At 44.2% G+C, this 22689-nt stretch overlaps 1 protein-coding gene across 1 annotated transcript in view; it reads right to left on the reverse strand.

The window, feature by feature from the left end:
* The window catches only part of VWA5B1 (von Willebrand factor A domain containing 5B1), a 152263-nt gene that overhangs the window by 71741 nt on the left and 57833 nt on the right, over window positions 1-22689 (reverse strand). The window contains exons 2-3 of the mRNA XM_063437221.1: window positions 11662-11825; window positions 10447-10608 (exon numbers count right to left, since the gene is read on the reverse strand). Of these exons, the coding sequence (XP_063293291.1) occupies window positions 10447-10608; window positions 11662-11800 (301 nt within the window). The 5' untranslated portion in view covers window positions 11801-11825. The remainder of the gene's footprint in view (window positions 1-10446; window positions 10609-11661; window positions 11826-22689) is intronic.

Here is a 22689-nt window from a genome sequence, read left to right on the forward strand (position 1 = left end):
GGCCCTCAGTTAAACCCTCTCCCTGCTGTTTTAATGCCTGTATCCGTTGGGCTCAAAATGTATAAAGAAATGTATTTGTTTATCAAACAGAGACCACACACCCTGGGTAGCAATCAACATTAGACACAGAGAAACCGCAACTTAACTGATACTAGGTGGCCGCCATTCGGCATACGAACACGTGGCGAGAACAAAGGATGGCGGCCATCTTAGAACTCACGAACGCGGTCAGCGGGACTTATGCAGGGATTGCCTGGAACTAATTTCGGCACGGCAACCATGCGAACGCCCGGTCCCCACGGAAGTCCTGGAAGAATACGTTCCCCTCTACGAATCAAACTGGCGTTCGGTAGATAGAATCTACCGAATGAGGGGAACATTCATATGTAACCAGCTGCACCATACGAACTGTGGTTTTCGTGGAGTTAGTGTAACGAGTATATACCCCTACACGCAAGATCCAGCCAAACAGAAGACAGCACAGAGGAGAGATACGTCTACCGGACCTTAGAGTGGCCGGACTCGACGTAATAGGAGAAGACAGAGTCAGGAACGATCCGAGGTCAAGGGCACAAAGAGACAGCGTAAACGAAAACTAGCCGGGGTCTGGTACACAGGAATCAGCAAGCCGGCAAACAGTACAGACAAGGATAAAGCGAAAACGAAGTCAGAATACAAAGCCAAGGTCAAATACGGAGAAACACAACTGAACACAACAAGCACTAAAGGGAACTGTAGCAGAAACCACGATAGGGCAAGGAACTAAGGGAAAAGGGTGAGTATAAGTAGCCTTCAAACTAATGTGATTGGCTCCTGTCACTTCCACACCCCCAACAGGTAAGTGTATGGGGTGATTGGCATGACAGGGGCCAATGGGAGCCTTTTTGCAGTTTAGGCTCCCACTGTCTCTTTAAGAGCGCGCCCGAGACTCGCGGCGCGCTCTTAGCTGCAGGCGGGACTCGTGACCGCATCTCGCGGTCACTGCCCGTCTTCCTGTTAGGAGAGTCGGATGAGCCGCGCGCGGCTCGTGCAGCCGCAGGACCGCGCGCGGCTTGAAGAGAGGACCGCGGCCGGCCCCCAGATAAGGTAAGTACCGCTACAGTACCCCCCCCTGAGGACACGCCCTCCGGGCGGGCAGGACCAGGCCTGGCAGGAAAACGCGAATGGAAAGAACGTACAAGGCGGGGAGCATGAACAGCATCCGCAGAAATCCAACTGCGCTCCTCAGGCCCATAACCCTTCCAATGTACCAAGTACTGAAGCCGACCCCTAAGGAAACGAGAGTCAATAACAGCAGACACTTCGAACTCCTCATGACCCTCCACAGAGACAGGAGGGGGAGGGGGAGTATGCCGGGTATAGCGGTTGCGTACGTAAGGCTTCAACAACGAGGTGTGAAATACATTAGGTATACGCAGATTCTTAGGCAGACCCAAGGCATAAGAAACGGGATTAACCTTATGTATAATGCGATAAGGACCAATGAAGCGGGGAGCCAATTTCATAGAAGGCACCCGGAGGCGAATATTCCGTGTGGAAAGCAAAACCCTGTCCCCCACAACATAAGAAGGAGCCGCTCTGCGATGCTTGTCAGCCTGAGCCTTCTGGCGGGCAGCAGAGTCCACCAAAGAACGCTGAACCTGCTCCCAAGTATTACGCAAACCGGCCAAATGCTCATCCAGAACTGGCATGCCCTGTGAGGAGAATGCAGCCGGAAGAACCACGGGATGCTGGCCATAGACAACGTAAAAAGGGCTTTTGCCGGAAGAATCATGAGTGGCGTTATTCCGAGCAAATTCAGCCCAAGGAAGCAGGTCAGACCAATTGTCCTGATGGTGAGACACAAAACAACGGAGGTACTGCTCAAGAGACTGGTTGGCACGTTCAGCAGCTCCATTAGACTGGGGATGGGAAACGGAAGAAAATGAGAGAGAAATACCCATCTCCGAACAAAAGGCTTTCCAGAACCTGGAAATAAATTGGCTACCCCTATCGGATACAATAGATAAGGGAATACCATGTAATCTAAACACTTCTCTAGCGAAGATAAGAGCCAGTTCCTTGGAAGTGGGCAACTTGCGAAGAGACACAAAGTGAGCCATTTTGGAAAACCGATCGACTATCATTAGGATGACTGTGTTACCATTCGAAGGGGGTAATTCAACAATAAAATCCATTGATAGATTAGACCAAGGTCTCTCGGGAACGGGTAACGGATGCAACAGCCCACAAGGAACTCTACGAGAGGATTTCATACATGCACAAGTAGTACAAGCACTTATATAGTCAGTAACATCCTTACGTAAGGTATCCCACCAGAAATACCGAGAAACGGCTGACACTGTTTTGGAAATACCAGGATGTCCAGCAGTCTTAGTATCGTGATACAGTGACAGAATATCCCGTCTCTCGGGAACGTCAACGAACAATTTATCATTAGGCCTCTCACTAGGTGCCATGCTTTGTTTCGCTTGTATGGCCTGCAAGAGGGACGAGGAAATAGACAATATAGTAGTTGCTATTATCCTGTCTGGGGGAATGACAGGAGTGACATCAATCTCCTGTTTGTCAATAGTCTTGAATTGTCTGGACAGAGCGTCCGCATTAGTGTTCCGATCACCTGCCCTATAGGTGATTATATAATTAAAATGAGACAAGAACAGTGACCACCTAGCCTGCCTTGAAGACAATCTTTTAGCTTCGCTAAGGTAGGATAGGTTCTTATGATCCGTAAATATGAGGATAGGATCCTTAGTGCCCTCTAACAAATGTCTCCATTCTTTGAGTGCTAAAATGATAGCAAGGAGTTCGCGATTACCCACATCATAATTCTTCTCTGCTTTGGACATTTGTTTAGAAAAGAAGCCACAAGGATGCAATGGCTTTTCAGGAGACTCTCTTTGGGATAAGACAGCACCTACCCCTATATCGGAAGCATCAACCTCAAGTATATATGGCAATGAGGGGACAGGATGCTGTAAAATAGGTGCAGAGGCGAACGTAGTCTTAAGAAAGTCAAAAGCCTGAAGTGCCTCGGTAGACCAGGCACGTGTATTGCCATCCTTTTTAGTCATACGAGTAATAGGTGCTACGATAGACGAAAAACCTTTGATAAAACGTCTATAATAATTAGAGAAACCCAGAAAACGCTGGATGGCTTTCAGACCTTGCGGCAGAGGCCATTCTATGAACGCAGCGAGCTTCTGGGGATCCATCCGAAAACCCTTAGCGGAAATCAAATACCCTAAAAACTGGACCTCGGATTGGTCGAATAGACATTTTTCTAGTTTGCAATAAAGACCATTAGCAAGATGGGTCTTCAGAACTGTCGTAACATGTCTGTGATGAGTGTGTAGGTCTGTAGAATATATTAAAATGTCATCCAAGTACACAATAACAAATGAGTGAATAAAGTCCCTTAAGACATCATTAATAAATTCTTGGAATACTGCTGGGGCATTGCAAAGCCCAAATGGCATGACAGTATACTCATAATGACCTGACCTAGTGTTAAAGGCTGTCTTCCATTCGTGGTCCTTTTTTATACGTATCAAATTGTATGCTCCTCTAAGATCTAATTTGGTGAATACCGTAGCATGTTTGAGCCTGTCAAACAATTCTGTTATTAATGGTATAGGGTAAGCATTTTTGATGGTGATTTTATTAAGACCTCTATAATCAATGCAAGGTCTTAAATCACCTTCTTTCTTTGATACAAAGAAGAACCCCGCTCCAGCGGGAGAAGAGGATCTCCTAATAAATCCCTTGTCTAATGATTCTTTAATGTACTCCTCCATGACACGGTTTTCTTGAACCGATAGAGGGACACCCTGCCCTTGGGAGGTATAGTGCCAGGCAACAAGTCAATAGCACAATCGTAGGGTCTGTGAGGCGGTAATTTGTCAGCCTCTCTTTTATCAAAGACAGTCTTTAAAGATAAATACTGAGAGGGTATAGCCGTAGACAAAGGAGGAATGGTAGGAACATTAATAGAATTCACAGGCATGACTTCAATAGTACATGACTCATGGCAGGCTTCACTCCATGATTTTATCTGCCCTGTCTCCCAGTCAAAATTGGGATTGTGGGCACGTAACCATGGATACCCTAACACCAACTGTGAAGAGGGAGAGGTGATGACCTGGAACCAAATGGTTTCATAGTGTAGAACCCCTGTGTATATGTGTAGCGGTGCAGTCTCGTGAGTAACAACTGGAGATATCAATGGTCTACCATCTATGGCCTCAACGGCCAAGGGTATCTCCTTCTCCCTGATGGGAATATTGTTTTTCTTTACAAAACCAGAGTCTATAAAATTCTCAGCTGCCCCAGAGTCAACCAGGGCGTATATATTTTCAACTATACAACTCTCTCCCATATGTAAAGAAACAGGGAGAAGCAGTCGGTTAGGAGGCAATGTAGGAGACTTAGAAATCACACCCAAGGCCAGTCCCCTATAAGGTCTTAGGTGCGAGAGTTTTCCGGGAGCAAAGGACACTCCTTTACCATATGGTCTCTCCTACCACAATATAGGCAGAGTCCCTCCCTTCTCCTATGTAATTTTTCATTATCAGAGAGTTTGGCAACCCCTAATTGCATGGGTTCCTCTTCAGATACTTTTACACTCTCCGGTGTATTAACTCTGGGGTGAATAGGTGTAACAAAACGTCTATTCCTGTTCTTGGTATAGAGTCTGTCACGAATCCTATTATCTATATCGATGAGGTAGTCAATAAGGTCCTCTAAGGCAACAGGAAGCTCCTTACCTGCTACCTCATCCAATATAGAGTCTGATAAGCCTTCCATGAAGGCAGTAGTTAACCCATTGTTGGTCCAATCGACCTGTGAGGCAAGGGTACGAAACTGTATAGCGTAATCAGCCACAGACCTAGAACCCTGTTTAACCCTCATTAATGCTCTCGCGGCATTCTTAGACCTTTTCATAGTATCAAAAGTTCTGCGAAAAGCTGTAAGGAAACTGTGAAAGTCATGCACCGTAGGTCCATTAGCCTCCCAAATAGGGTTTGCCCATTCAAGTGCTTTGTCGGTAAGTTGGTGCATAAAGAACCCAACTTTAGACCTCTCTGTGGGAAATGAACGTGGATACATCTCAAAATGAAACTCTATTTGGTTAATGAACCCTCTGCATGTCTTAGAATCCCCTCCATACCTAGGAGGAGGCGTTAAATGGGCCGTAGCATTAGTTACAGTCGATACTTCAGGAAGCAGGGGTGTAGGAGGGTTAGGTGCGGTTGCTGGAATGGTTCTAGCTAAGAGCGTCTGGAGAGCCTGAGCTATCTGATCCATACGGTGATCCTGCTCTACAAATCTAGCCTCATGGGACGCCATCTGTTGAGCTAAATCTGCGGGGTCCATGGCCCTATCGTAATGTAACGAGTATATACCCCTACACGCAAGATCCAGCCAAACAGAAGACAGCACAGAGGAGAGATACGTCTACCGGACCTTTGAGTGGCCGGACTCGACGTAATAGGAGAAGACAGAGTCAGGAACGATCCGAGGTCAAGGGCACAAAGAGACAGCGTAAACGAAAACTAGCCGGGGTCTGGTACACAGGAATCAGCAAGCCGGCAAACAGTACAGACAAGGATAAAGCGAAAACGAAGTCAGAATACAAAGCCAAGGTCAAATACGGAGAAACACAACTGAACACAACAAGCACTAAAGGGAACTGTAGCAGAAACCACGATAGGGCAAGGAACTAAGGGAAAAGGGTGAGTATAAGTAGCCTTCAAACTAATGTGATTGGCTCCTGTCACTTCCACACCCCCAACAGGTAAGTGTATGGGGTGATTGGCATGACAGGAGCCAATGGGAGCCTTTTTGCAATTTAGGCTCCCACTGTCTCTTTAAGAGCGCGCCCGAGACTCGCGGCGTGCTCTTAGCTGCAGGCGGGACACGTGACCGCATCTCGCGGTCACTGCCCGTCTTCCTGTTAGGAGAGTCGGATGAGCCGCGCGCGGCTCATGCAGCCGCAGGACCGCGCGCGGCTTGAAGAGAGGACCGCGGCCGGCCCCCGGATAAGGTAAGTACCGCTACAGTTAGATGCGAACGGAGACCGGCTCTTGCTACTGATTCTATGGAACTCTAGATCGGATACCTCCACATGGCAAGCCGGTCAAACTTCCACACGATGCGACGCGGAAACTACCGAACGGAAATTCGTGAAATTTGGATATATGACCACCAGTATCCTCAGCTACCCAGGGATGTTGAAATTATGTTTGTATGTTGTATAAAAAGTAATTTTCTGAAATTGTTAAAAACTGTAAATGTTCTGGCCAGCAGATAATTGAGCTATGTGTATTGTAAGAACTCAATTATCTAGCCTGGCCCAGAGGAGGAGTTTTATGTTGCATAAATTGTGAATTCTGTGTGCCAGTAAATCAGTCTTGTTCCAGCATTAAGCTTTGGCTCATGTGTGGATTATTCGGCGATTCCAGGGATATTTCTACTCGTGGAATATTGGGTGAATTTCTTTTATGGGAAGAAGGGAATACTTGACGGAGTAACAGATTGTACCGTCACACACACCTACCTACCTACCTCGGCAGCTCTTTCAGGTGTGGGTAGTGTATCACCCCATGATGCTCCGGGCTCACTCACTTGCATTATATAGTGAGCCATGTGTATGGTACCTCTGAGCTCACTCCTTCCATTATATAGTAAGAGTCCGTACTCTCACTGTGTCCGTGTGTATGGTACCTCTGGGCTCACTCACTCCATTATATAGTATAAGAGTCCGTACCCTCACTGTGTCCATGTGTATGGTACCTCTGGGCTCACTCCTTCCATTATATAGTATAAGAGTCCGTACCCTCACTGTGTCCATGTGTATGGTACCTCTGGGCTCACTCCTTCCATTATATAGTATAAGAGTCCGTACCCTCACTGTGTCGATGTGTATGGTACCTCTGGGCTCACTCCTTTCATTATATAGTATAAGAGTCCGTACCCTCACTGTGTCGATGTGTATGGTACCTCTGGGCTGACTCCTTCCATTATATAGTATAAGAGTCCGTACCCTCACTGTGTCCATGTGTATGGTACCTCTGGGCTCACTCCTTCCATTATATAGTATAAAAGTCCGTACCCTCACTGTGTCAATGTGTATGGTACCTCTGGGCTCACTCCTTCCATTATATGGTATAAGAGTCCGTACCCTCACTGTGTCCATGTGTATGGTACCTCTGGGCTCACTCCTTCCATTATATAGTATAAGAGTCCGTACCCACAATGTGTCCGTGTGTATGGTACCTCTGGGATTAAGAAAACAACCAGCTCCAATTTAAGCTGCCTTAGTTGTAGTCTGGCTAGCAATATGGACGCCTTTGTCAATTACTCAATTTTCCTATTATTTAATCATTGTATTGTCTATATTTATTAATTATCTAAAAGACTGTGAATGACATACTTTATCTCTTTATCGGCTGGAACTATCTAGTACCTCGTAAGGGAACCTGTTTCAGTATGGTGTTCTCATACAGGGACACACCACTTCCCAAATATAGAAGAAGTTAAATTACTGTTTAGTAGATCCCAATAAAAATATGAATGCATTTAATTATGCATTTTCCCATTGGGAGTATATCTAAAACAGCTTACAATACCTGCAGGTATCTAGCCTGCTGCCTTTACAAGCCCTCCTCTTCTAACATCACTCACACTTCATGTGGCTGTCCAATCACAGACTCCCCAATCACAGCTCAATGACAAGTCTTTGCAAGGCAGGTGCTCTGGTTAATTGCTTCCTCTTAAGTTTGTCTCCACTGAGCTAAATAAACCAGGAAGTAACAGGACAAGTGTCTGATTGACAGTCAGGGGGTGTAACAAACTTAATTTGTAAAAGTTAAAATTTCTTTTGAAATCTGCACTTTAAAAAAAAAAAAAGGTTCTGGAGTCTGGAGTCCCTTTAAGAAGGGGAGGGGAACCTTTGGCCCTCCAGATGTTCCATACTACATATCCTCACTGTAGTACAGCCATAATGCTGGCAAAACTTCAAGGGAGATGTAGTCCACAACATCTGAGGGGCGAAGGATCCCCACCTGTGCTTTAAGTCATGTAGTCTCTCGCTTTCCCAAACCCATGTGCCAGACAGAGACGACCTCTGGGTTCCTGGAGCTAAAAGTGAGCTACAACTTGTGCTCCCAAACCCCACCATTACATATTTACCACTTTACCACTTTCTCCACTTAACCATTCGATTCAGAGCAGGATTAAACATAAGGTAACCATAGACTGCCACCTAGGGTCCAGGGGTTAGACAGGGGCTCGCTTGGCCCCATTGACAATCTGGAGAGGGGCCCCCAATCTGGTAATCTGCCAAGGACCCCGTGGGATCTTAATCCTACGCTGAGGGGTTTTTCTTTAGATAGAAGGAGCTGAGTACGAATAAAACATCTTAGCTATATAGAATCATTTTATTTTAAGGTTCTGACGGAACTTTTGATGTAAATCGCGCCCAGTCTATTTCTATTTCAATCTCAGAACAGGCAGCAATGTGCTGACCCATGGGTCACATCCAACAGCTTTCAAGATGCAACGATGGCGATCGCTTATTGTGTGACGGTGATCATCGATATCATGTCATTAACTCAGAGCTTTGTACACAGCAAGTGATTGATCAATGCATCCGGCTCATGGAACGCAAAGGACAAAAGAGACCCAAATCTATGGCAATTTTATTCTTTTTAAATCTTACTCCAGTGACAAATAATATTGTTTTAACAGCTGCAGGACTCTGTAAACGTGAGCTTTACATGTTTAGAGCAAATCTGGCACATCTGAGAAAATGGTTCCGCTTTTTTATATATGTGTTTTTTTATATATGTGTATCTGGGTTTTTTATAATTCTGAAAGGGCATGGAGTCAGCATTTCATGCAAATTAACTAAATTATCCCATAACCCTCAGCCTTTTCAGATGTAGTAATATTCTATAAACAGAGCCATTTAGTGTAAACGATATTGGGGTTTATATTCCCCGTCTGGTCCTTCTATTATCAGTAAGTGAGGGTAGGCCTACTGCAAGCAGTGCGTATCCGGCTGCTGCCACTGATCCAAACAGCTAGACTGACTAACTGCTGTCTGTAGAATACTCAGGGAACACAGCCAATCACGCTGGAGGGGGCAATTAACCAAACCCCCAATATATTTACACTAAAGGGATCCGGACATTACAATGTAACTGCTGTCTGAAGAATACTCATGGAACACAGCAGCTCACACAGGAGGGGGGCAATTAACAAAAAAACCCAATATATTTACACTAAAGGGATACGGACATTACAATGTAACTGCTGTCTGTAGAATACTCAGGGAACACAGCAGCTCACACTGGAGGGGGCAATTAACCAAACCCCCCCCAATATCTTTTACACTAAAGGGATACGGACATTACAATGTAACTGCTGTCTGTAGAATACACATGGAACACAGCAGCTCACACAGGAGGGGGGCAATTAACAAAAAAAACCAATATATTTACACTAAAGGGATACGGACATTACAATGTAACTGCTGTCTGTAGAATACTCAGGGAACACAGCAGCTCACACTGGAGGGGGCAATTAACCAAAACCCCCCCAATATCTTTTACACTAAAGGGATACGGACATTACAATGTAACTGCTGTCTGTAGAATACTCAGGGAACCCAGCAGCTCACACTGGAGGGGGGCAATTAACCAAAAAAACCCAATATCTTTTACACTAAAGGAATACGGACATTACAATGTAACCGCTGTCTGTAGAATACTCAGGGAACACAGCAGCTCACACAGGAGGGGGGCAATTAACAAAAAAAAAAAACAATATCTTTTACACTAAAGGAATACGGACATTACAATGTAACTGCTGTCTGTAGAATACTCAGGGAACACAGCAGCTCACACTGGAGGGGGCAATTAACCAAACCCCCCAATATCTTTTACACTAAAGGAATACGGACATTACAATGTAACTGCTGTCTGTAGAATACTCAGGGAACACAGCAGCTCACACTGGAGGGGACAATTAACCAAAAACCCCCAATATCTTTTACACTAAAGGAATACGGACATTACAATGTAACTGCTGTCTGTAGAATACTCAGGGAATACCATAGCTCACACTGGAGGGGACAATTAACCAAAAAACCCCAATATCTTTTACACTAAAGGAATACGGACATTACAATGTAACTGCTGTCTGTAGAATTCTCCGGGAACACAGCAGCTCACACTGGAGGGGGCAATTAACCAAAAACCCCCAATATCTTTTACACTAAAGGAATACGGACATTACAATGTAACCGCTGTCTGTAGAATACTCAGGGAACGCAGCACCTCACACTGCAGGGGGAGTTAACCAAAACCCCAGAAAGTGATATATACAAACCTCTAATTAGTTATAACTTGATTTTTATTTATTTAATTTTTACACTCTCACCATTTCCTTCCGGCAGTCTGCCGCTAGACATGCTACAGTAATCATAGTAAGATTCGTCCATCTTGGCTTTGTCTTTAATTTGGACGGTGACAATACGTCTGCAGATCACTGCTTCGAAACCGACGACCACGGTGTGCTCATTCAGCGGGTACACAAAGAGAGCTGCAGGCACAAAATACGACAAGCAGCATAACATACAAGGAAGTACGCAGCATTTTATTTAAGACCCTGGCAGCCAAAAGACGGGAATGTTTTTAAGTACGTTGTTCTGTAACACATTGTACAACCCTCCAGCACAGCAACATGTAATCAAAATGTTGTGTCAAACTCACAGCAAAATGAACACTTATCTTTTTTTCTTTTTTTTTTTAATATGCACCCACACATTGTAGATGTTTCTATTGATAAATAAAATCCAAGATAAGTAGACTTTATTTATTTTTTCTTTCTTTAAAGAGGCAGGGTGCATTTTCTTGCTGAATAGTCTTGTAATGGCACTTCCTGCGCTTTTATCGAATACAATGTCACCGTAAGGCTCATCGCGACAGAGAACGTTTTATTCCCGCAGGCTGATTGCCAGCAGTGACATTTCAAAGGCCTCGCGGGACGCAGAATGTTTTAGGGATTTATTTCCAAAACACTATTTTAACCCTTTCAGACCCAAATAACATCCTATGTACTTAATGTCATCTCTGTATCTGTAAATCCGGTGTGGATTTGCCATCAGGAGGACTATAAAGATCTGACATGCAGAATTTTGGGTTAAGCAAAGGAAACTTGCATTTAGTATAACCTAGGCAATATTACATTGGATTCACTGGGTCCCCGGCTGTTGGCATGCCAGGTAAATGGCGGGGGGAAACATACAACTATGACCAAGTAAATTTACTTTACTCTAAGGGACAGGAATTCGAGGAATTATACATTTAGACTTAGAAATAGTCCATTCATATGAGACCCATGTTTATGAAAATCATTAGCTTTGAAGAAAACCCACCCCAAGGGCGTATGATGTGATATTTCTCCTGCCACACCACTGGATCCTGTGTGTGTATTTAATGCCCTGTCCGTGCAGTGCCCCCGTCCCCGGCATTACGATGGATTGGCCACTGCGCCTGGGATGGTCGGAATGCAGCTAAGAACAGCGCCGCACACATGGATTGTAGCAATTAGTGTCACCTGTGCAGTCACAGGGAGGTGAATAATGGGACTTACCTTCAACTGGCTGCGACTCTGGATTGCTGTAGGTGAGCGAAGCAGTCATGCCCAAAGCATAGCCACTCACACAGGAACTGATCTCAGCCGCCGTCAGGGGTAACGGGGACCCTGTGATACGATTCAGGAGTCCAGGCATCTTGTAAACCTTTCTTAAATTATCTCTGAAAAAGAGTAAAATGTATATGTAAGTGATGAATCATAGCAAGACAGACTGCACAATATCGATAGATAGACAGAATGACAGATAGACAGACACCAGAAAATAAGATAGTTAGTCAGAAAGATGGGTAGATAGATAAACCAACAGGAAAACAGACAAAAGGACAAACAGACAAAAACAAAGACACAAAAAAAGAGACAGCCAGGTGTACAAAGAGACAGATAGAAAGCATATGTCAAAGAGACATACGGTAAACAGACAGACACAAGGTAAACAGATAGACAGAAAGGTGGATAAACAGACAGAAGGCGGATAGAAAGGTGGCTACTAAACACTAAATTTGTCAGTTCCCATGTATGGGATAGAACACAGGTTTCAATCGGAGCTGAGAATATCATCAAATCATCTGTTCTAATTCAAAAAAGAAGACGAGGGGGGGGGGGGGAGGGCCCTGAGTTGAGGACGTTAACGCGTTTCGCACCTCGCAGTCACTTTCTTAGAAACACTACATGCAGCAAGGATAATTTGTTTTTTCATTTCATTGGGCAGTTAGCCAGTCAGACAGACAGAGAGACACACAGATACAATGAATACAGACAGAGCGCAGACACAGAGTTAAAATTAAGTTGAGAACTTGAATTAAAGATTGTAACGTACAAACCAAAACACACAGAGTGAAATCCCACAGGTAAATAAATGGAGACAGATAGAAAGTCCCTAAACCAGTCCTGACCGGATAAAAAATAAAAATAATAATTCAAGGATAGTCAGAAAGAGCCACAGTCAAAGGAAGCCAGAAATACACTAAAACGAGAGACAAAAGCCGAGTCAGGGGAGCCAGAAAACAGAGTAGTCGAGAGCAAGCCGGGTCAATACTAATCAATACCAAAATGGATAAAAGAATGCGCTAAAGGGACAATAGTAACACTAGGAACCACAACAGGGCACTGTACTTTGGGCAGATTGGGATTTTATATGTTTGGGGCGTGGTTAGCATTATCACGCCCCCCAAAAGGTGCGTGTATGCTGGGCTCTATTGCTTAGAGCTCTTGGGACGTCATGACGCCGCGTCATAAATACTGGCAGGCGCACATTGGCCGGCATCCATAAGGCTGTCAGGAGCTTCGTACTGTTTGGGAACGGTGGTCTGCCGGGTCGGAGCGTCGGCATCTTGGGGGATCGCCAGGGTAAGTATACGGGGGCTGACAAAGAAATAACTCCACCTTTTAGCTGCCAGAAAAGTAATTGTGGAGGTTATTATTTATTATATGTCTTCTCTGGGACACTGAAGTGGATTTTCCCCCCATCTTTTAGGTTTTAGAGAGATGCTAGCACTCGCAGACTGTCTGGCCTATTTATTAACTGCTGGTGACTATAAACCTGCAGATATCTCTGTTAATCCAGAGAGTTTATAAACATTCCGCTAATAACCCCCCAACAGTAAGAAATAGAATCTCACCCCCACCCCCCCACAGTTATTCATCATTCAATAAATCTCCCTCTGTGAACAGAAATAATGCCTTGCTCGCTCCCTGGCCCACCTTTCTATAATTATTATTATTATTTTATTATTTATATAGCGCCATCAGATTCCGTAGCGCTGTACAAAGGGTGGACTAACAGACATTTAATTGTAACCAGACAACTCGACGTACAGGAACAGAGAGGTGGAGGGCCCTGCTCAATGAGCTTACATAACACTGCTGCCTCGGACTGTTACAAACAATAGAAAGCTTCCAGGCCAGCAATGCACCTTGTACAAAGTTATGACTTATACAGAATCCTAGCAAATAGCACCCTCCCCCTCCCCCCCCCCCCCGCAACCCTTAAAAAACTGTAATAAATCCCAGACAGGAGGAGAGAAGGCCCACCATCCCCCATATCTGTATCATAACTATAGAACAGGTGTCTGGAACACAACGGAAATAGAAAAAAAGACAAACGATGAGTGAGTCAGGGGAACTGAGGAAAGGGGAGAGCACGCCGTGTTCCAAAATAAATCCTGCGGCAGAAATATTACTATAATTTAGTGTACTGCGCTGGAGGATGTCTGGGGAGTCTGACACCATTAAACAAGGAAAGGAAATTAACAGAAAACCATTTTATTATTTCAAATAAAAGATTACTTCTATAATAGCCGTAATTACATGTATTTAGTGCAATACATGTAACTGAATTTTTATTTTAAGTTAACCGTCTGGGTACCATGAGGGTATCAAGATGGCCGCCCCCATGGAGTCAGGATGTAAACATACAAATAGCACTTTCTGAGCTCGTACACATTTTACATGGAGGAAAAATACCAATAAAGAGGGATACTCACTCTACTCCAAATTCTAGCAAATTAGAGCTGGTTGGAAAATTTAAACTGAAATAGCTGATTTAAAAAAAATAAAAGTGAGCAGCAGTTTGACTGTTTTTGCCCATTTTCATACTTTATTTACCATAATTAAATGTTTAGTAAATAACCTGTCTGTGTGCATTGTCTGGATATCAGAATGAAATCAACGTATATTTCAAATTGTTGGCCATATTAGCTCACTTGAATCATATCTCCAAAGTACCGTTCAGCGAGTTTGGCAAAATTCTTCATTTCACTTTGAATTCAAAACTAAACCTACAATTTCATGAATAACCCTGTCTTTATGTTTAACCCTGTCTTTATGTTTAAAGGGACACTATAGTCACCTGAACAACTTTAGCTTAATGAAGCAGTTTTGGTGTATAGAACATGCCCCTGCAGCCTCACTGCTCAATCCTCTGCCATTTAGGAGTTAAATCCCTTTGTTTATGAACCCTAGTCACACCTCCCTGCATGTGACTTGCACATCCTTCCATAAACACTTCCTGTAAAGAGAGCCCTATTTAGGCTTTCTTTATTGCAAGTTCTGTTTAATTAAGATTTTCTTATCCCCTGCTATGTTAATAGCTTGCTAGACCCTGCAAGAGCCTCCTGTATGTGATTGAAGTTCAATTTAGAGATTGAGATACAATTATTTAAGGTAAATTACATCTGTTTGAAAGTGAAACCAGTTTTTGTTTTCATGCAGGCTCTGTCAATCATAGCCAGGGGAGGTGTGGCTAGGGCTGCATAAACAGAAACAAAGTGATTTAACTCCTAAATGACAGTGAATTGAGCAGTGAAATTGCAGGGGAATGAGCTATACACTAAAACTGCTTTATTTAGCTAAAGTAATTTAGGTGACTATAGTGTTCCTTTAACCCCTTAAGGACACATGACATGTGTGACATGTCATGATTCCCTTTTATTCCTGAAGTTTGGTCCTTAAGGGGTTAACCCTGTCTTTATGTTTAACCCTGTCTTTATGTTCAAGCACCATCGAAGGCAGTACGCTGTCTCTCATTATTTAACTCTTTGCTCACAGAGTAACACCTGGTTTGCACGGGTAGATCGTCCCCCACATGCTGTGATATGTAAATACCCCCTAAAACAGAAAGAGGTAAACTCAAATTTCAGTTGGCGATTTATCCAGATTACCATAACATATTCAATGTTTTCTAAACAAATCAGAGGTAAAACCTGTACACTCTACAAACAGAATAAACAAATCCCTTTATTTATCGGATTAATAAAGTGATATTACAGTCATTGACTCAGCTGCCCTTACCTCCAGTATGGTACCTGGAAACCTTTCACAGTAAAAAAGAAAATGCACTTAATTAGTGCTTAATTGTTAATTACAGTGTACAGATCAGGAAATCTTATATGATTTCTGTATAAATGAAGAGGGGGAGGAACGGGCCGAGAGGGGGAGATATAGTAAAACGAAGAGAGAGACAGATAAACACGCACAAAGAACTAGACAATGGGAAGGGATTCAGAGAAACAGACAGAGTATACGGACACTACAGCACCATAACAACTTCATTATAATTATGTTGTTATGGTGCCAGGAGATTCTTGGCGCCGGTTTACCTTCAGGGCTTAAACCGTTAACAAACAGTTTAACCGCAAAGTTTTCCGTCCTGCGCAGGATAGCTCTGCCCCTGAAATTCTGTTGCAGTCATAGACTTCAAACAGGAAGCCTCAAACTTGGTGCCACTAATACTTGCCCCCATTTAAAAATGGAGTGATAAAAATATATAAATTTCTCACTCCGATTAAGTTGCTATGGTGCCCAGAGTGTGCTTTTAAAAGAGACATTCAGATTGTCAGAGAGAACGAGAGATACAGCTAGAAAGATAGACAGAATAAGACAAGTGACAATGACAAACCGCATACATTTTGGAACCAAAAAAACATGTCAGGGCTACCTTTCTCTGACGCCCCCTTTACGGCATTCTTATTAGCCCTCAGCGGAGCTCTGGGATATGTACTGTGTCTCTGTTTTGTTATGAGGGGAGATTGATTTGTTTGTTTCATAAAGAAACATTTATAAAAAAAAAAAAAAAACGGTTCTAGACTCATCGTTAACCAACAATTTACACCCCATTAAATTATTTGGGGGAAATCTGTCCACCACATCCTCCTGCATCAAACGCCCAGGACAAAGTAACACTCAGAGAGACAGACATGAGCATATGAAGAGAGAGACAGACTCAGTGACCCAGAGAAACAGACAGGCAGACAGTGAGCAGGATTTTCCCCAGTGATTGCTGGCCTTGAGGTTACAGCGAGCCGGGTGGCGCAATACATGTCAGTAACCAAAACAGGCACGTCAGGGGGTCTACCAGGATTATTTACTAAAGTGAGCATTGTGGAGAAATTCAAAGTTAAGAGCACAAGAGCCAAAATAGAAGCATAGCTGGTTGATGAGATTTTTCAGCTATTTTACAAATAGTCACTGGGAGGAAAAATAAAATATTGTCCCTACACATGATACTTGGCCATGACTAACTGCAGGTAGGTACGACCACTCCTAAAATGTAAGCCCAGCATAGTGTGTCTAGGATTCCCTCTGTAGGGATTTGCTGTCTTTCCTTTATGGCCGTTAAGGTACACCCTCCTATTATGGAGAACCGAGGTAGTTCCACCTTCCCCCTCTCCTCCCTCATTCCGTATCCTGGCTCTCTGACTTTATAGAGCCCCTCAACCCTGGACACCTCAACGTATTCCCAGCAGCCCTTGTTTATATCCCCCTCGAGGTTCTGTTTGGGACATGTGACCCAGTGGGAGTATAAGGTTGTTTTGTCGTTTTTTTCTCACATTAGTCGATCCTCCACCATCACACCCGGTAATTATACTGTGGATGGTCCGTATCCCTCATTTTTGTCTTATTATTATTATCTTAATATCTCATTATTTATATAGCGCCATCAGATTCCGCAGCGCTTTACAGTGGGTGGACAAACAAACATGTAGTTGTAACCAGACAAGTTGGACACACAGAAGTATCCACGCTTACTGATTTTATTGGAGATATATTTACACGTCCTCCTTGTTTTCCTTTTATTGAGTTATTTCAGCCCCCTCTATCCGCGTGCTCCAGGATTATTTATCCGGTTGGTTGTAGTTATCCATAGATATGAAGTAAGATAATTACAGAGCGAGCTAGCAGCCTGTTCTCCAGCCATGAATAGCAGGCGTGATTAGGTGATACAATGTGCTTTGATGAGACATGGAGTAGGATCTCTCGCTTTCTTTCCCCGTCTCTGACTGATCCCTCTATTCAGGAGAACAGATTCGGGATCTGTGACACCGCATTATCTTCTCCCCTCTATTAGCGGCCGCTGGCTAGCTGGTCTGCATTGATTTAAATATCCTGGTAACTCGTAAACTGTCAAGGGATGTATACACTGAACACTGAATATAGAGATCTGAAAAGTGAATTGGAACATTTATGGTAAAAAATCCAAAAGCTGTGACGGTACCAGAGATGGAGAATTCCTCTAAATCAGCTATTGTTACTGAATGTTGCTATTCGCTGAATGTTTTTAGTTCACACAATTCACAGTTTAGTAAATACACCCCAAAGCTCGCTGCTTTACATCTCATTACACTGGAGGAATTATCCTCTTTCAATCTGCCTGGACCCGACTGGCGGCGTTCTAATAATAAGGAGTCTTCTACCAATATCTCGTTTAAATTCCATCCATCTCACACTCACATAAACAGATATTATGAATGGATTTCTCATTAATGCTGTTTGCGTTATGTCTCTTAATCTGTATATATTGTCTGAATGTATTCTTTCTATATAAATAGAATGATCCATTGTTACAATAACTGCGCAGTATGTTTAATATAAAACACGGACTCCGTTACTGATACATTCTTCGAGATTGCTTTCTGCACATCACAAATATTCAAACTCTTTATTCTTCGAGTCTTCCTATTTCCACTGGAAGGCTATTCCAGGTATCTACTACCCTTTCTGTATCACTGTTACTGCTCCCACTGGAAGGTTATTCCAGGTATCTACTACCCTTTCTATATCACTGTTACTGCTCCCACTGGAAGGCTATTCCAGGTATCTACTACCCTTTCTATATCACTGTTACTGCTCCCACTGGAAGGACATTCCAGGTATCTACTACCCTTTCTATATCACTGTTACTGCTCCCACTGGAAGGCTATTCCAGGTATCTACTACCCTTTCTATATCACTGTTACTGCTCCCACTGGAAGGCTATTCCAGGTATCTACTACCCTTTCTATATCACTGTTATTGCACCCACTGGAAGGCTATTCCAGGTATCGACTACCCTTTCTATTTCACTGTTATATTTTACAATTTCCACTGGAAGGCTATTCCATGTATCTACTACCCTGTACATATCACTGTTTTCAGCACACTGGGCTGTATAGGAACATGTTACAGCTGTCAGTACACCTTTCAATGTATATGTGATTAACGTGATGCCCCTTTATTACCCATGTGGGGTTATCTGCCTTGTTCCTGTATCCATGATAAAATCCCACAGCCAGTCTTTTATTTCCGTCTTTCTTTTTCTAAACTCTTTTGGTATTAATAACACAAAGCGCCTGACTCTATTCCTTTGATGCAATTTGCTTCAGTCCATAAGGATTATGCCGTCGGCTCTTGTGCTCGAACTGATGTTTAAATTAGATAGAGTTCTTATATTATTCACTCTTTTATATCTTGGAGAAATGTAGGCACAAAGCAGCGAAACACGCTCTGATAGCGCCAGGGCACGTACTGTGTCTGCAAAGGATTCCATTTCTATTAAATGTTATTAAAAAAGAATGTACGCACTGGTTCAGCGCTTTGCCCGGCCCTCTGGCACAAAAGGATAAATAGAACATTTCCGTGGAATTGGGGGACCCTTTCTGTGGTTCCCTTATTTTATTATCAGAAAACACTCATTCTGACATTGCTACAGATCTAATTCTGAGGGCGCTTTAACTGAATTCTAGGTTATGCCCAATGAGCATTACGTCAGGAAACCAAAATGTTAGCTGAAAGATCATCGCGGTTTTATTTTACACGTTTTATCCCACAAATCTCTATAGACGCACGCGGTATTAAAAAAAAAAAAACAACCACCAGATACTAGCTAATCAACACCCAATTTGTATTAAGGGAACACTATAGCATCTTCTCTGCCTATAGTTAAAGGTCCCCGCCCCCTCGTCTTCCAGTCTCTGCAGCTGCTTGAGCCGCCTCCCATAACGTCACGTGATGCTTCTTTTTCATCTAATCCAATGCTCCTCATTTAGGAGGATTGGGAACGGAAAGCGCGAACCAGAACTGCGCTACGCCAACCAGCGGTGTTTTTAACCCTGCAATGTCATGTCAACATTGCTGTATCTACTAAATGGCTTTACATTGCAGGGTTAAAAATAAAAGCAACACTGCTCCCAGACCACTTCATTGAGATATATCATTAGGATTTACTGGTTCTTCAAGGGGTGCACCTAAGCACCATAACTACTGCACATCATTGCATTGGTTATGCACAGGGCCGGCGCTACCATTAAGGCGGACTAGGCAGCCGCCTAGGGCGCCCCTTGGGAAGGGGCGCCGCCAGGAGCGCCGGCCCCCCTAATGCTGCAGCCACCCGAGCGCTCTGTAGAGCGCCTCAGGCGGGTGCAGCTTCGCCCGGGCTGGTGCGTCCATGAGGGCGCACCGCCCGGGCGCAGCATGAGGAGAGCGCTCAGCGCTTCCTCCTGTCACTCCCTCACTGTAGCATGGCCGAGCCCTGTATGATCCGCCGGTACAGGGAGCATTTGTCTCCTGTACCCGGACGGACTAACAGGAAGTGAACACTGAGTGTTCACTTCCTTTTAGTCCGGCCGGGTACAGGAAACAAAAGCTCCCTGTACCCGCGGACAGTACAGAGCTCGGCCACGCTACAACATAGGTAGGGGAGGGTGGGGGGAATAAAGGGAGGGGAGAAATAAATGGAGAGGGAGGGAGGGGGGGGGGAGAAATAAATGGAGAGGGAGGGGGAAATAATGGAGAGGGGGGGGAGAAATAAATGGAGAGGGAGGGGGGGAATAAATGGAGAGGGAGGAGGGAGGAGAAATAAATGAAGAGAGGGGGGGAGGAGAAATAAATGGAGAGGGAGGGGGGGGAGAAATAAATGGAGATGAGGGGGGGGAGAAATAAATGGACAGGGAGGGGGGAGAAATAAATGGACAGGAAGGGAGGGAATAAATGGACAGGGAGAATAAATGGACAGAGAGGGGGGGAATAAATGGACAGGGGGGAATAAATGGACAGGGGGGGATAAGTGGACAGGGAGGGGGGATAAATGGACAGGGAGGGTGGGGGAATAAATGGACAGGCAGGGTGGGGGGAATAAATTGAAAGGGGGGGAAATAAATTGACAAGATGGGGGGGAAGTAATTGACAGGGAGTGGAATTGACAGGGTTAGGAGGGGGAATGAGAGTGGGGAGGGGAGAAGAGAGTGACAAGGGAGAGGGGAGAAGAGAGGGACAAGAGGGGGGAGAAGAGAGGGACAAGAGGGGGGAGAAGAGAGGGACAAGGGGGGGAGAAGAGAGGGACAAGGGGGAGAAGAGAGGGACAAGGGGGGAGAGAAGAGAGGGACAAGGGGGGGAGAGAAGAGAGGGACAAGGGGGGGGAGAGAAGAGAGTGACGAGGGGGGGGGGAGAGAAGAGTGACGAGGGAGGGAGAGGGGGAGAAGAGAGTGACAAGGGAGGGGGGGAGAGATTGACATCCATCACACACACACAATGCATCCCTTGCACACAGAAAAACACACAATGCATTACACGCACAGACACACACACACAAGCAATTCAACCCTTACATACAATGTGTAATGCTCAATTGTTGACAAGATGGAAACAACTGCAGATTTCTGAACTTGATATTGTTTATTGCTTTTAAATAAAAAAGATAATCAATTTGAACTGTCTCTTTAATTCCTGGCAGGTTATAAACAGCAGCGGAGTTGAAGTTGTTTTGAGATAAGGCAAATTTAACACAACCAGCGAGAAGTTCCAAATTAGGAGACAGATGATTAATTAGTAGGTGTTGAAAACAAGGTTAGGAGTTTAGGTGGAGCAGATAGCGAACCACTTAGAATTAGGATGGTTATATATTAAGCTTGAGCCAATCTGGTTTACTTAACTTATGAAGGAGCGATAATCCAAATTGGTGATAGAGATTCCACAGAGAATCGAGGTTGCAGCAGGCAAGAGAATATCCAAAAACAATCCGAGGTCGTAGGAGAGGAGAAGGAGGGTAAACGATTAAACAGTCCGGGTCCGATACACAGTAGAAGTAGTAAATATTCAGTTTGAAGTTCGCGGGAGCTTTCGAGTTGATCCAGCACTGTGGTGTTGACGCGGTCTCTCTATGAATCCTGGGAACGACCGCGTCATAGGAGGGGGAGTGGCCGCGCTCCGAGAACCCGGAAGTCCACGGTTAGCGAATGCCGGAAGGTCTGACAGAACCCCCCTCATAAGAAGCAGCCACCGGATGCTGTCAACGAGGTCTGGATGGGTAGCGAGCATGGTACGCATTGATAAGTCGACGAGCATGCACCGCGGAGGACGACACCCATGAATCTTCGTCAACTCCGTAGCCCTTCCACCGGACAAGATATTGTAAGGAACCACGATGGATTCGTGAATCGAGAATCCTCTGGACCTCGTATTCCTCTTCACCTTGTACCAGAATGGGATCAGGAGTGGTAAGAACATCCCTCATGAAAGGGTCGGAGTGGTGTGGTTTAAGCAATGACACATGGAAGACTGGATGTAGTTTCATGGTAGGTGGAAGTTTCAATCTAACCACGTTTTCGTTGATAAGCGACAATATACGGAAAGGCCCAAGGAAGAGTGAGCTCAGTTTCTTTGAGGGACGGTTGGTGACAATGTTTTTTGAAGAGAGCCATACTAGATCACCAACCTTGTAAGTAGGGGAAGGTCGTCTACCAGTATCGAAAAACTTTTTCTGAGCAGATGATGCATTTTTAAGGTTATCACGTAACCTGAGGAAGAGGGCAGACATGAACGAGTTATGGTTGGAGACGTATGGGTTAGAAGAAGGAAGTCCTTGATCAGGGAATGAAGAAGGATGGAATCCAAAATTTGAGAAGAATGGAGTCATTTTGCTACTAGCGTGTACCGAGTTGTTGTATGAGAACTCTGCCATTGGTAACCACGTGATCCAATCATCTTGTAAATGAGAGCAATAACACCGCAAGTATTGTTCAACACATTGATTAACTCTCTCTGTTTGTCCGTTGGTTTGGGGATGATAGGCTGAAGATAATTTACGTTGAATGTTGAGGGAGGAACACATCTCATTCCAGAATTTGGAGGTGAACTGTGTTCCTCTGTCTGATATGATTTCTTCAGGAAGACCATGGAGTTTCACGATGTTGTTGATGAATATTTTTGCAAGTTCAGATGAAGAGGGTAATTTCTTCAAAGGAATAAAATGGGACATCTTGGTGAAACGGTCTA

The sequence above is a fragment of the Pelobates fuscus genome, chromosome 11, assembly GCF_036172605.1.
Source record: "Pelobates fuscus isolate aPelFus1 chromosome 11, aPelFus1.pri, whole genome shotgun sequence".
Lineage (NCBI taxonomy): Eukaryota > Metazoa > Chordata > Amphibia > Anura > Pelobatidae > Pelobates > Pelobates fuscus.